Source organism: Talpa europaea (genome assembly GCF_964194135.1).
Source record: "Talpa europaea genome assembly, chromosome: 9".
In the NCBI taxonomy this organism is placed as follows: domain Eukaryota; kingdom Metazoa; phylum Chordata; class Mammalia; order Eulipotyphla; family Talpidae; genus Talpa; species Talpa europaea.
In genome coordinates this window covers 115,613,811-115,628,628 of record NC_140076.1, presented here as the reverse complement: position 1 = coordinate 115,628,628, position 14,818 = coordinate 115,613,811, and the positions used below count along the sequence as shown (strand labels likewise).

Below are 14,818 nucleotides of genomic sequence, written 5' to 3'. Positions count from 1 at the left end.
GTATATGGCAGGCACTTTTTGAAAAAATGAATGAAGTATGCCTGACACTTCAAGGAAATCAACTGATAGCATTTATTGCCAATTATCAGTTATAATTCGGGCTTTCAAGTAAAAATTAGAATTTCAGGAAACCCGTATCCATCAGCATAAATTGACAGTCTACTACAAATGGTTCTGATGAAATCAGTGGTGACTTTTTTTTATTATTATATAATAAAATGAATCAACATGTGGCTGAGGTGCATTATATGAACCATTATTTTTCAAATGATCAATAAATGTTAGTCAAGCAAGGGTAAAAGAGTCATTCAAAGTGAAAGATCAATGGACTTCAAAGTAACAGAATACAAAAAGTTCATGGACAAGGTTTCTGATTCCTCACTGCAACTAACTTTTAAGAAAACGCCATTCACCGAGTTTTTGTGTGGCATTAAATTCCCACAATTACCAGAAAAAAGTATTAAAATATCCCCCCTTCTTCAAGTACATTCCTCTCATTATTTCTTTAACTTATAAAATATATTTTTCACTACAATGTGTTGTAACACATATTAGATTTATTACTGTATTTTTACAAAGGACTTATTTTATTTATTTATGCATACAAGAGCTGGGGTATAGGCCAGAGGTGCGGGGGTGGTGGGTGGTGAGAGGACTCACCAGAGACAGAGTGGGGAGTAGAACAGGCAGCTATACTGAAATGCACTGCAGAGGGGAGCAGCAGGTCAGACAGTGGAAATCTGCTGCGCCATGTGGGTCAGCTCCCTGGCTTGGGATCGAACTCACGCTATAGTAGCTGTGGATTGCTTCATACTGCTAAGACTTAACCACTTGCGCCACCAGGGAGGCCCCTGTTACTGTATTTTAATTAAAGAACATTAAAAAATTAATTTCTAAAACAGTAAATAGCAACAGATGTAACATCTTGGAGCCCTCAGTAATTTTTAAGATTATAAATAAATTCTGAAACCAGAATCAATGCTTCACTATGTGAACTTAATTTTCCCATCACAGAATACTGTGCTCAAACATGGGTGTCCAGGAGACCACCAGGGCGGTTTGTTAAAAATGAAAATACCAAAGGTTCTAGCCCAGGTCCTCTAAGCTCAGAAATAGAGGGTGAACTTTAACAGTGTGAACTTCTATCATGGGATCTAAGTGTTAGTTTTTAACAACTCAAGAAAATGCTAGAAAAAAAAAAGGATAACAAAATCTTACAGAAAACTAATACCTCACATTTCCCCATGGTTATTTCCTTTCAAAAATTTAAAACTGGACCTCCCTGGTAGTGCAGGCCTAAAAGTCAGCGCTATCAAGCTACTGCCAGCCACTGTAGCAAGAGGTCGATCCCCAGCCATGGAGCAACCCACATGGCACAACAGACCTCTCTGCCTCCTGGCTGCTCCCTCAGCAGTGGATTTCAGTGGATCCGCCTGTTCTGCTCCCCAATCTGTCCTTGGTGAATCCTCTCACCCCCGCCCCCAGCACCTCTGGCCTGTACCTCAGCTCTTGTATGCATAAATAAATCTTTATAAACCACATTCACGTCTTTAAAAAAAAAAAAAAAAAACACTGTCTTTCCATAATCTAAAAGGAAATTTTGGAGTCCATGCATTCGTGAGCACTGAATGGTAGCCAATCTCAATCTGTCACCCATTTAAGCAGGCAGTGAAAAGCCTTATTTCTTACAAAAAAAAAATAAAAATAAAAATAAGACCTGAACTTTGGGATTAGAACTTAAGTGGGTCTTTATACTCATCGCTGGTACACACAGCAGGTCTCCTAACGCGTCAGGGCTCCTGCCTCCCCTTGTCCTAAGTTACTCTCTCCTGTGCTAACCCCAAACACTGATCTTAGGAAAGTGAAGTGTATCTTCTAAATAACCGCATTTAGGCGGCACGCCCACCGGCGAGGGAGTCCCCAGGACCCGGGGGAGGAGCGCACCCCCGCAAGAAGCACCCAGATCCGTCCTCGGCTGTTTAAAGACCGGGAGGGCTGCGCCGCCGCCGGGCGCTCTGCCCTCGGGGCCACGCCCTGTGCCACAACCCGGCCGGCCGGGCCCGCCGCCGCCAGGGCGCGCGAGGGCGCGGGACCCGGGGCTCGTCCACGGCGCCCCGAGCCGGGCGGGGAGGGGCGCGCCGGCCGGCTCGGAGGCCGCAGGAGCGGGGCTGCAGCCCGAGGTCCAGTCCGCGACCAGGCTCCCCGCGTCCTCGCGCCCCCCGCCGTGCAGACTCGGGGCGCAGCCGGAGGCGGGGCTGCGCGCTCGCGCTCCGCGGGCCACGGTCGCCCCAAATCTCCAGGCGCCGACCCGGGTCACGGGCCTGGGGGCCCCCCGGCCCCCTCGGCCTCCGGCCCCCGGCGCCAAGTTCTCTTTCTGAGCACGAGCGAACCCGCGGGGAGCCCGGGTCAGCCTCGGGGGCCGCCCCCGGCCGCGCTCCGCGCCGCCCCCTGGCGGTCACCCCCGCGGCCCCGGCTCCCCGCCGGCCGCTCCCGGCCCCAGGTCGGCCCCCCCGCACCTCCGCAGTCCCCTCCCCTTCCTCCCGGCGGCGTCCCCTTCCTCTCGGCCCCCTCCCCAGCTCCCCGCGCCGGGCAAGGGGCGCCGCTCGGGAGCGGCCGCGGCGCGGGGCGCCCCCCGCCAGCCCCGGCCGAGCCCGCGCGCCCCCGCCGCTCACCTCCTCGCGCGGGGCGCCGCCGCCTGCGCGCTCGCCGCGCCCGCCAGCTTGGTCCCGGCCCCTCCGCTAGTCAGGAGCCCCTGTCAGTGGCGGTTCCTTTTGGCCTTTTCGTGTATGCACATTTGGGGGGCCTGGAACCCCCCCTCGCGGAGAAATGGAGGCAACAAAATGGCGGACCCGGAAGTGCGCTCGCCGCGAAGGCCCGCGCCGGCGGAGGAATCCAAGACGGGGCCCCCCTGGCGAGCCCACATCGCCCCCGGGCCGGCAGGGGGGGCGCCCCCGAGGCCCCCTTCGCGCGCGCCGACGGCCTGGCGGGGCGGGGGGTGCGCGCGGGGGGGCCTCGCGCCCGGACTACTTGGCGCGGCGGAGGCGGCGCTGCGCGCGCAGTCCCGGGCCGGGCCGGGCCGGCGGGCGGGGATGGCGGGTCTCGGCCCGGCCGCGCGGAGTGGGGCGCCGGCGCCGGCCGGGCCGGCGGGGCTGAGCGCGGAGTCGCGCCCGCGGGGGGCCCGGGAGGATGGGGCGTGAGTGCGCCCGGCTGTGGGCCGCGCCCCCGCCCCGCGCCGGAAGGAGCGCGCGGGGACTGGGCGCCGGGCGGCCGGGCCTGCACCCCGCTGGCCCTGCCCCTGCCCCCTGCGCCCCGGCACAGCCCCCGCTCTCCCCGGCCCCCCCAGAGTCAGAATCTTGTCTGCCCGCGTCACGTCCTCCTGCGGCGTCGGGCGCGCCTCCCTGGCTCGTGGGCACCCCCGACTGTGAGCTGGGCCAGATCGCCTTGATTTTGCAGTGGGGGGAGCGCGCGCCGGTTGCTTACTGGGGCGGGGGACGCGTTTACTTCCCGGGGCACCGTGGCGCGGAGCATCTAGAATGCTCCCGAGTGTTGGCAGCCGGCGGCAAGCGGAGGCGGGGGCTGCAGTTTCCTCCCCAAACACTAAAGTAGTCTTAAATTCATTTCCCCCATGTGCCCCCCCCCTCCCGGTTCGTGACGTGAGTATAAAGGCTACTCTGGTCCCTCAGGGTCGAGCACTAGGGAAGGTCTAGAAGGTGGAGGCCGGGCCCTGAGGCCCTGAGGCGCAGCCGCTTCCCTGAGAGAGGCGCGGAGCTGGGGTTGCATGTCTTTATTAAAGAAACAGTCAGGGCAGCACAATCAGCAGCAACACTTCAGGGGGGCGGGGAGGTGCGGGTCAGGGGTGTTCATTCCTGAGCCGAGGCCCAGGCGGTGCTGGACATGGCGAAGCAGAGGCAAGACTAACACCGGCCAGGAAACCTGTGCCCTGGGAAGCGGGCAGAACCTTACAGATGGTTACACCCGCCCGCGGGGCTGCAGCTTACAATGTAGAACTGATTTCCTCGGTTCAGCCCACAGTGGGGAGCCAGGCTGTCCAGTGAGCTAACTCGAAGAAGGGACACCCTTTTGAGAGCACAGCTCGCCATCGGTGCTTCTCATTTTCCAGAACGTATCAGCTCCTTTTGTTTTAGGTAACCTTAACCCCAATCTCTGAGGAAAAAGTATATTACAAGGAGGAATAGGATCAAACAAGCAAATCTTCCTTATCACCTTAGCCTTCTAGAAATCCTGCCTCCTAGGAGATAATCTCAAAATCTACCTGGTTTTCATCAACCCTGGAAGAAATGCTTGTGTTCACTGCGTGTAGCAGCAAATTAGGAAGGCGATCTCTGAAGCTGATTAAAGTGAAGACCAGTCCTCCATTTCGCACTACTGGCCTCCTCTCTGGTGCCCCCACGCCCATCCCTCCATTGCTGAAGCCCCTAGGTGGCTTGCGGGCCTTTGAGAGAACTGGGAAGATAGTTACATAAATAAATAAATAATAAATAAATAAATACAACACGACTGGCAGGTTCATCAGCACCACCTCAACACAGAAGAGGGGAGAGCGAGGTTAAATGGGCAAAGGGTGGACAGGAGGGGTTTGGAGAGGAGACAATGAGGGCCAGGCGGCGGGAGAGAGAAGTCAGGGCATCAGAGCAAGTCCAGTTCAAAGGCATGGATGCTGGCGATGGGCGCTCTCCAGAAGTTGAAGGTGCTGTACTCGAGCAGGGCCTCGCCGTCCAGGTTTTTCTCCTCTGCTCCAGCTGCTTGCCCAGCCATTTTGCCGGCTTTGCCATCCTTGATCTTGTAGGTGGATGTATCCGACAGACCCAGGCCTTCCAGCTCTGACAGATCCAGTTCTGGAATGGGCATCCTCCAGAAAAGGAAGGAGCTGTACTGGCTGCTCACAGGGTCCCTCATAACTTCCTAGAAAGAAGCCACTTGTCAGTCTTCCTGCTATAGCAAGCTCCCTGGCCCTGGGCCTGTCCTTGCTTAGAAACTCACATCCCCATCTGCCTGTGTATATAGCCAATCCCAAGAGCCAGGAACCCTTTATAACCTTTTTTTTTTTTTATCATTTCCTAACTTCACCCCATTGGGGAATGACATTTTAACGCCTACTACATCAAGTCCATGGGTCTGGTTTTCCAGAATCTGGCCCCACTCTTAGCAGGACATTCTCTACTAGTTACGCTACAGCTCAACCCTGTCCACTCTCAGCTTAAATGCTACCCACGTTCCAAGTCCCTAGAGGAATCCTTCCCCTGAATTCCAACTATATTTGCAAATATTTGACTTTTTTCTTTTTTTTTCTTTTTTTTTATTTTATTGACTTTTTAAAGAGATTTATGTATTTATGAATACAAAGGCTGGGTGAGAGGATTCCCTAGAGACAGAGTGAAGAGCAGAATGGACAGGTCCACTGAAATCCACTGCTGAGGGGAGCAGCGGGGAGACAGGAGAGGTCTGCTGCGCCAAGTGGGTAGCTCCCTGGCCGGGGATCGAACTCGTGCTGCAGTGGCTGCAGGTAGCTTCACAGTGCTGAGACTTAACCCCTCACGCCACCAGGGAGACCCAATATTTGACTTTTTCCTTTCTGTGGCTTAATAGGTAATGGTACCACTGAAAAGGACTTCCATGGCATTTCAGCTGTTTTCCTCTCCCTACCTTCTAAAGTCTACAGTCTCTTCTTGGACAACTGACTTCCTTAAGCTTACTCAGCTCCATCTCCACTATTTCCTCCAGCATCTGCCCCCAATACCCTGTAGAGTTTTACCTGACTACATGAGTTTGGGGTTATAGATCACTGTTTTGTCTCCTGTGTAAAGGGATAGTCTCGCCTTCGAAGGACAGAGAGTGTCACCAAGGGAAAAAACCAATCTTCTCTGTACGTTTGTCAAAAGTGTTGGGCTTTGCACACAAAAGACATTCCAGGCTGCTGATTAATTTTCCCTCACTGTTTAATACAATGAATACCTTGTCACTCTAACATATTAGCCCACAGATAAGCCTTAACAATCTGCTTTTCTTTCTCTAGACTACCTCTCCTGCAGAACAAAACCCCTGGTGCTAGAGAAGAATCTTCCTATGCTGAATGGAATCTCTTCTCTGATCCCAGTGTTAGAACGTATCTGATGAAAGCAAGAGCAAATGGATCAGAAATTTCAGGGAAGGAAAGGAAAGTCTAGGTTGGAAGGAGAAAGTCCTCTACAGAGTTAGCTAAGTTCCCATGCTTCAGGACTATTTCTGTTGCCTTTTTGGCTCATCCTACCCACATCCTGATCTATGACTGTTCTGCCTCCCTGCAAGCACAAGCTGCTTTACTCACCAAGAGAAGGGGCAAGAAGCATTTGTTGAAATGTTCCCAAAGGAGCAGAAAAAACATTCCACTGCCTCCTAAAATAGAGGCCCTGTCTCAGAGGCCTTCCTGCAACGTGCTCCACTAGTGCTCCCCAGGCCTTGAGACTCCTAAATAGTGGCCCAAAATAGCTCCTAAAATGGCACCATATAATGTGTTAGGCAAACCTGATAACCAGTACAGAGACTTTGTAACCCTGCATAATGTGAAAAATCTCTACTCAGGAGAAAAAAAAAGTCTTAATCTAGAACACGGTTATGAGTGGGGGCTTTAGGAATGGTGAATGGGTAGGCTATTTTTAATGTTTAAAAAGAACTGAGTTGCTCTTTTTCTCCTCAGACTCATGCTCCAAAATAAGCTTTGGAACCTGAGCATTACTCAGCAGAGAAGCTGCTTAAGAGGGTGGTGTGGGAACTGGAACTGGGTGGGGGAGCGTGTTGGAAGGTGAAATCATCACCCTGTGATACTCCGCTCTGATCATCCCCATGTAATTTGCAGAGACATGCACAGAAGGGAGCTACAAGTAAAGGTTCTACCTATTAACCAGCTGCTCAGGGGATGTTCAGAAATCCCAAGAAGCAGATCTTAGGAGTCAGCCGTGTTACTGACTTGCCACAGGAATTTTTTTTACGATAACATTACAGTTATGTGCCTCCCAAAATGTTTTTTTCTTTTTTAATGTCCCCCAACCCTTACCAGCACTCACCAGAGCAAACTTGGTATAATGCTGGGCACATAAAAGACTCTTTAAAAAACAGAAACCATGGTGGTTGGGGGGAAGCAGCAAAGAATTTTAAAACCAGAAAACACCTTCAAAATTATCTAGTGACTGATAAGACCTTCAGCCAGTTTGGACAGAATCCGGGCCTCCTACTCCCAGTCTGGTTCATTGGTACCAATATTCTCAAAACTTGCAGCAATTCTTAGTTCCTGAAGAACAAAATCAGTGGTTTAGGAGATGACTATTCTGGTGATCCTGACCTCACAGGTGAAAATGCCAAAGGCAGCAAGTGAGAACTGAGAGGGAAAGCTCTGATAGACCGACCTAAGTTCGGAGTATATTTAAAAATCACCCAAACCATCCCTGGGTGTCTGGTAGGGCTCCTCTTGCAATTAAAAAAAAAAAAAAGAAAAAAAGAAAAAAAACTAAAGGAAATTTTATGAACTATTAAAGGGCCAAAAAACCTCCAGTTGTGCCACTCACTTGGAGACATGTGCCGTTGCAGGAAGACGCTCATACTGGCATTTAAACTCAAGTAAAGAACACTGACTGTCAGAAAACTGAAGCTAAAATACTCTTCACATTAGTAATGAAACTGCCAAATGTAATCAGGGTGGATGAACTCCCAAGCCCCCAAATTTTGCGAGAGGTCCCTTTCCGTTAGCTTGCTCTTCCCCTCCCCAGATGTCCGCCACCCACACCTCTTCTGTCTTCACATCTCCCGCTCGCTTGTCTGAAGGGCTTGGACAATGCCTTCTAGCCACCCTGTGCTCAATAGCTCCTTCCCACTATCGCTCATTAAAATTACCTACATATAGTAGGCAAAGGTAATTTCTAAGTGTCACTCGTACACGGTCAGCAAATTTATAGTATGGAAGGACACATTCTCTTTGAGTCGAACGGACACACCCAAATACCCTTTGTCCAGACCCTCCGTGGGCTGCGGGGCCTACCCAGCAAGGCCTTGCTGTGTCATGCCGCCACTGTGGGGAGGACAGGGGTGGTGGTGGCGCGTGACGGAAGCTCTCGCATCTCATCTGTGCCTCATTCTGGACTTGGGTTTTCCTATTAGCCATGTTCTCCCCCCCCAAGCTGCAGGTGAGTATTCCTTTTACAGAATCTGATTTCAATACGCGAGGAGGCAGTTCTCCAATACAGAGAACCCCTCCTTGTGTACCTCAAGATGCCTCTTTGGAGCAACGGTTGGAGATGGGGAGCAAGGGGCTGTTAAGGGAGAGGCCAGGATTCTCTCAATATCATCATACATGCTCCCCCAAAGCTCCCTCCTATGAAGGCAAATTTGGGGTGAGGGTAGGGACATCAGTACAACGGTACTGGAAAAAAAATTGGAAATGTCGGGAAGTGGAGGCTCCAGCAATCCAGATAGACAAAGCTTCCTCAAAAACCTGATAAAACAAATGATGCCTTGAAAAGACCGACAATTAGATGAAGATAATAAAGGACGCAGAACAGTGAATTACAGCCAAATGCGCTTGAAATGAAGAAATAAAAGCTGGGAAATGCTAACTTCCCGGAAATTGTCAGGAACCAGCGCTGTGCAGGGCCTGCGGCCGCGGGCGGAGGCTGGAGGCAGAGGTGGACAGCGGGGCCCCGGCCTCACCGCCCGCGGGTCCCCGCGCCGCGGTCCCCCTCCCGCGCGGCCCCCCAGCCTCAGCCTCCTTTGGGGTCTCCGCCCGGACCCGAGCGGCCGCGCTCCCCCGCGCCCTCGGCTCGGCTCACCTGTCGTCGGGGCTCGCCGGCGCCTTCCCAAGACGGTGGGGACCGGGGCTCCGGGCCTGCGCTCGCGGCGGCGGGGAGAGCCGAGTGGGCTTCGCGGCTTTGTCTGGCGCTGGCGCCGGCGGCTGCGCGGCTGCGGCTCCCCCTGCAGAGCCGCCCCTCCTGCGGGCGGGGGCGCGCCCGCCCCTCCCGCTCGGCTGCTCCCGGCGCGCGGCCCGGGCCGCTGGGGGGGCCGGGCGGCGGGCGGCGGCCGGCTCGGTGCCCCTGGGCCGAAGCCGGGGGCGAAGCCTCCGGGTGGACGGCGCCGGCCCGGCCGCCCGTGCCGGGGCCGCGGGTCGCGGGTTCAGAAGCGGGTTCGGGCCCCGCGGGCGCCCTCCAGCCCCGCCCCCCCCAAGCGGGGACGCAGCGCTCCGCTCCCCCTGGCGCGCGCGGAGGGGCGCCCGGAGCCCGGGGGGCGCTTCTGCGAGTGCCCGAGCTGGGCTGGGTCGGGGGGCTCTGGGGACGCCAGTCGGTTCGGCCCCTCAATACCTGGCGCGCGGGGGGGCGGGGCGGGCGGGGCGGGGCTGGGGGCGGCCTGCGCCGGGCGGGGGGCGGGGCTGGGGGCGGCCTGCGCCGGGCGGGGGGCGGGGCGGGGGGCGCCTGCGCCGGGCGGGGGGCGGGGCGGGGCGGGGCGCGGGGCGCCTGCGCCGGGCGGGGGAGCGGCGCGCCGGTGTCGTAACCGCGTCGCCGCCGCTTCCGCCCGCCCCGCCCGCCCCGCCCGCCCCGGCGCCCGCGCGGCCGAGCAGCCGAGCCCACGCCGCCAGCGGAGCCCCAGCAGCGGCGCGGCGCCCCGATGCCCGCGGCGAGCAGGTGAGGGGCGCCGCCCCGGCCGCGGGGTCCCCGGCGGGCGCGCGGGATGCGGGGGGGAGCGGGCCCGGGAGACGCGCCGGCCTCGGCGCCGGGCCGGGGCCCCGACCCCAGGGGTCCGAGAGGCGCCTGAGCGCCGCGGCCCCGCGCGGCCGGGTCGGGCGTGGGCCGGGGCGCGCTGGGGAGGGGCGCGGGCGGCGGGGCGCGCTGGGGAGGGGCGCCTGGGGCCTGGCTCGGCGGCCCCGGCGCCCGCCGGACCTCCCCGGAGGAGCGCGGGGTTGCGTCCTGCCCCTCCCTTCGCTGAGAAGCGGGGTCTCCCTGCCTCCTCCGAGCCCGGCGTCTGCAGAGGGACCAGCTGCCCCCGCCTCTCGCTCGCCGGGTCTTTCTCTTTCTCGGCCGCTGCCTGCGAGGGCTTGTCGGGCAGCGGGCAGGAGGCCCCGGGCTGGAGGCGGCGGGACCGGGAGAACCGGTTTGGGCCCGCACAGGGCCTGGGAACTGCCTCTGCACATCCTTCCTCCCCGACCTCTGCCGCGGCTTCCCTGGCGCCCCCAGGCCGGAGGCCGAGCCCCGGTGACCTTGGCGTCCTCCCCGCCCCAGCGCACCCTCCAGCTTGGGACTCGGCCGCGTCCGGGGCTGCCCGTGGCCAGGACAGGGCCGGGCCTGGAACCTGGGCGCCCCTCGGGCTCTCCGGCCCTTCCCCTTCTCTGTGGGCTTGAAGTGCTGGGCAGGGGACCCGGGTCTCTCCTCCTGGACTTGGAGGCCCTAGACTGTGTGTTTCCTCTGCTGCATGCCTGACCCGCTGGCCCCTGGATGTTTTAAAGGAGGGCCATCCAGCTGCTCTTACTTCCTTTTCTGCCCCCCTCATTTACCCTGCCTGTCTCCACGCGGACCCCACCCCCAAGTCTCTGAGACCCTTGTTTTGTGTCCCAGGGAATGGAATTTCCTGGTCCCTCCTCATCATCGCTCGTTTCATGCCAGTTCCCACTCACACTCCCTCCACCCAGTTCTGGCCAGTTCCCTGGAAAGGGAACAGAAATGTCCTTGTTCCCTTCACTGCCCCTTTCCCTCTCTCCCCCCCCCCCTTCCACCTCTGTCCACTCAGCTGTGCGCAGGGAGGGGACCACTGGGGGAAGAGTCGGCCTGACTGGTGGTGTTGGGGTTTTCCTCCGATTCTTCATTGTTTTCTCGACTCCCCACCCCCCCCCAGCCTTACCACTTGCCACCAGCACCGGCATGACAACCCTGTGATGACAACCCTGTGACCGGCCGACTTCCCCACTGCCCGCAGCGCCCAGTCTGGGCAGCGGGCTGCTTCTACCCCCTGCAGTGGCGGGAAGGAAAGGAAGAGACAGGCCCTGTCCCAGAGGCTGGGTCCGGGGTTGCTCCCGAGGCTGTTAAATCAACCTCTCGCTCCTGAGACCAGGTCGGGCCCAGGGTGCCCACGGGCTGGAGGGGAGGGCGACTCCTGTTTGGGCTAAGGTGTGAGAGGCGGAAGTGGCCACGTGTCCTGCGGGAGGGTGGTTCAGGACGGCCCAGGTGTGTCCTGCCCTGGCCAGCAGTAACGAAAGCGGGAGGACGTTCCTCCTTGGACACTAATGCCACCGGAAAGTTCCTTCTGGCTGGCTGGCTGGTGAAGCTTGGGGTGGACGTGGGAGGGGAGGAAGGGAGGAGAGAACAGGTCGCAGCTTGAGGGGGGGGGCGAGGCAGAGCCCCGGCACGACACAACATGTGAAGAGGGTGGGGAGGCTGGGAATAAATTCCTCATGGGCCAGAGGAGAGCTGGCCCAGGTGCCTCCGCCCCGCGCGGGCGAGCTGTGCACACTCACAGATACGGCCATGACACACATGTGCAAACAGGGCTGCTCACCAGGAACGCGGTGATGCAGACACAGGATGCGGGAGAGCGTGCAGCCTCCAGGAGCGACCTCAAGGCCAAGCCATAAAGCCTGTGGTCGGCTCTCGGGGAGGGAGGGGAGGGGGTAACGGCAGCCGACAGGGAGAAGTTGCTCCTGCATTTCTTACTGGGGTTCAGCCTGCTGTGGTTGGTCATTAGGGCCTGGGGCGTCAGCACCTACCTTGGCCTTAAAATCTACTTGTTCAGGGTGAGATACGGCAAAAGGGAGGGACTAGGGTGGAGACCTTGTTTGTGAGAAGAAAAAAACCACCATTTCCTCCTCAAAGTCACTGAATGCCCCTCCCTTCAGCCCCAAACCCAGAGAGAAGAGAGGTGGCTGTCCATCTGCTTGTTTCGCCCCGGCCCCCTCCCATCCTCTACCCTCGGCTCCTGCCTTCCTCTGCCTGGGCCGGCAGCTGCTGCTCCTTCACCCCTTGGTCTCCTTTTGGTCCTTTCCCTTTCCAACCGGGAGGGTTTTGGGTTTGGGGAAAGTGTTGGGGTACAGGACTAGGTCCTCTGAGGGAGCATGAGAAGCCGGAGGTTCCTCAGGATGGGGGTTTCTCATTCCCCTTCCTTCTCTCTCCACCTTGTTCTTGTCCAGGGTTCCAAGCCCACGGAGGACGTGACCAGCGCCCGCCGGCCCACCCTGCGCGCTGGCCCTGCTGGCCTCTCGGGCCGCGTCGCTGACCCTCACCGCTCACCTAAGGACTCTGAGGCCTGCATCTTTGCTAGACACGTCCCTCTGAGTGAACCCCGTGTCTTACACCTGAGGGGAGTGAGGAGTGGGCGGTCGAAGCACCACAGAAGAGCCCCGGGGGCCTCCGGCGAGGAGTGAAACTGGAACCCTCAGGGAACATGAGTGAATTTTGGCACAAACTGGGCTGCTGTGTGGTAGAGAAACCCCAGCCGGTGAGTGTCCCCAGCCCGCACCCCGACACCAGACCTCAGTTACCGTAAGTGACGCGGACACACCTCCTGGGGCTGCTGTCTAGAGGCACACGCTTGCCCGCTTCTGTCGGGAGAGTTTGTGGGTCTGAGCGAGTGTGTCTGTGGACTGCAAGGGACAGGGGACGGAAGAGGTGACCGACCCAGCTCTCCCTTCCGGTCCTGTCCTTCCTGAGCTGGGCAGGGGCTGTAGGTGGGGCCTGACACCTGTCAGCTTTCCCCATTGTTTTCTCATCAGCCAGGGGTCCCTCTGCCACGGCCTTTCCTTGTCCAGTGTCTGCTCTGTGGGCCGCCCCCCGCCCCGGCCTGCATCCGCTCTGTTGAGCTTGCCCGGCCTGCTGTGCGAGCCCCAAGCCCCTTCCCCCGCCCCTCAGCTCAGTGCCTTTCGCGACTCCTTCCCTCCTCCGCTGTGCCTAGAGGGGCGGCCTCAGCTGATGCCCCCCGTCTTCTCCAAGCAGAAGAAGAAGAGGAGACGGATTGATCGAACCATGATTGGGGAACCAATGAATTTTGTCCACCTGACCCACATCGGCTCCGGGGAGATGGGGGCCGGAGATGGACTTGCCATGGTAACGAGGGCGTGGAGAGGGCTTGTGGCTTAGAGCTGTTCCCCTTTTTGAAAGGTCAAGTGGGGGGCACAACGGCCCATGCAATGGGGAAGCAGGACAGGGCTCTGGTCCCACTCGGCAGGTCCGGTCTCTGGGCCTGCCCTGCCTCACCTTCCAGCCAGCAGGTTCTCCTGGGTCGGGAGATCACAATGACTTGGAAGTTACTGGGGGGCTTTCCCGCAGAGTCATAGTGCCCCCCTTTGGTTGATGAGGCGTGGTCTCGGGGCCGTGCGCGGTACTGTGGTCGCAGGGCCGGGGCCGAGGCCGAAGTAGCCCAGCGCTCTGCCCCCAGAGCGTCCGGTGTGGATCTGTGCCCTCGGAACCAGGCTGTGGGCCCGGAGGGCCGGAAGGAGCCCCCCACCGATTGCAAGAGTCAGATGCACTAGGGGCTCCTCAGGCCCGCTTGCGCCTCCTGGGGCGGGTGGGCCCGAAGGGGGCGTTGCCCCTCCCGGAGAGCCTGGTGGGTTTTCGCCTTTCCAGACTGGTGGTTTTGTCAGGGGGCTGGGGTCCATCTTCTCGGGGGACACGGGGCAAGCTCTGTGCGCGGCCCGCGGCGGGGTCTCACGCGCGCTTCCCCACAGACAGGCGCGGTGCAGGAGCAGATGCGGTCCAAGGGGAGCCGGGACAGGCCGTGGAGCAACCCTCGGGGCTTGTAGCTCGGACAGGAACGGTGGGTGATGGAGGCCCCAGCCCTGCACCGGGTACGCCCCAGCGCCCTGCCTCCGCCTTCCTCTCTGCCCGGACGGGAGGGAGGATGGGACGGGAGAGCCGCGAGCGGGGGCTCCGGAGAGGCTGGGAGAAAGCGGGACAAGACCCAGAGGCGCACCCTGCCTTGGCGCGGCCCTCTCCCCGAGGCCTGGACGTTCCTTTGGAAGCTAATCTCCCTCCTTTTTTTCCTTTTGAATCCAGGTTCTGCTGTCTTGAAGCCTCTGCTCTGTCCAGCCCCGAAGAGATGCTGCCCCCACCTGCCCCACCCCCGGCACCAGTGACCCGGGCCCCTGCCCCTCCCGCCTGATAGTGCCTCAGAGGCTGGGGGCTGGGCTCCCTCCGCTCCCTCTGGCCAGCGCCCCTCCTGGAGACGGGTCAAGGCAGCAGGACTGACCACGAGACTACTGGTTGGCCAGAGGAGCTGGCTGAACCCTGGACACGCTGGGATCTGAGATAGGAGCTGGCAGCGCTCCCGCTCCTGCATGACGGTCGTGGCGCCACCTGTTTCTACCCTCTTAACCTGGGCGGGCGGGGAGGTTCCCAAAGCTGAGGCCGGCTTTGCCGAGATGCTCCCTCCCCCCCTGCCTTCCTCTCTCCTCCTGGAATGAAACAGACATCGAGCAGGGGCCGAGCAGGGGCCGGGAGGGTCCTCTGCCTCGCCCGCTTTCTTGAAACCTCAGCCCTTAGAGCTCATAGCCCCTCAGCATTTCTGCCAGCGCCAGCCTCTTCCTCTACTGAGGCCTCTAGTCCAGTGTTGCTTAGCATTACTAGCTCCGTAACAGCTTTTTCTTTTTTTAAATTAATTAAACATTTAATTTAAGAAGAGTTCTCTTAATTACCCCAGCCTGCTGCTACCTCTGCCCTTAGCATCATCCCTGTTAGGACCTCATTTTTCCCCACTGAATAGGGGTCAAGAGGTTGACCTTCACCTGATGACATTCCACTTAGGTCTGGGCGACCTGGCCTGCCCTCTGTTAACCTCCCTGCTGGCCCAGGTGAGAGGA

General features: G+C 58.7%; 2 protein-coding genes across 2 annotated transcripts; one reads left to right on the top strand and one right to left on the bottom strand.

Annotated features, from left to right (window-relative positions):
- Nucleotides 1-4,618: 4,618 nt before the first annotated feature.
- Nucleotides 4,619-4,917, bottom strand: MLLT11 (MLLT11 transcription factor 7 cofactor; the record flags this gene model as incomplete). The annotated part of the gene is made up of 1 exon (XM_084242683.1): nucleotides 4,619-4,917. The coding sequence occupies one exon, from the start codon at nucleotides 4,915-4,917 to the stop codon at nucleotides 4,648-4,650; it is 270 nt and encodes an 89-aa protein (XP_084098809.1). The 3' UTR covers nucleotides 4,619-4,647.
- Nucleotides 4,918-12,408: 7,491 nt separating this feature from the next.
- CDC42SE1 (CDC42 small effector 1) lies at nucleotides 12,409-13,762 on the top strand (the record flags this gene model as incomplete). The annotated part of the gene is made up of 3 exons (XM_084243688.1): nucleotides 12,409-12,462; nucleotides 12,957-13,067; nucleotides 13,688-13,762. 3 exons carry the CDS (start codon nucleotides 12,409-12,411, stop codon nucleotides 13,760-13,762), a joined length of 240 nt encoding a protein of 79 aa, XP_084099814.1.
- Between the last annotated feature and the right edge of the window lie 1,056 nt (nucleotides 13,763-14,818).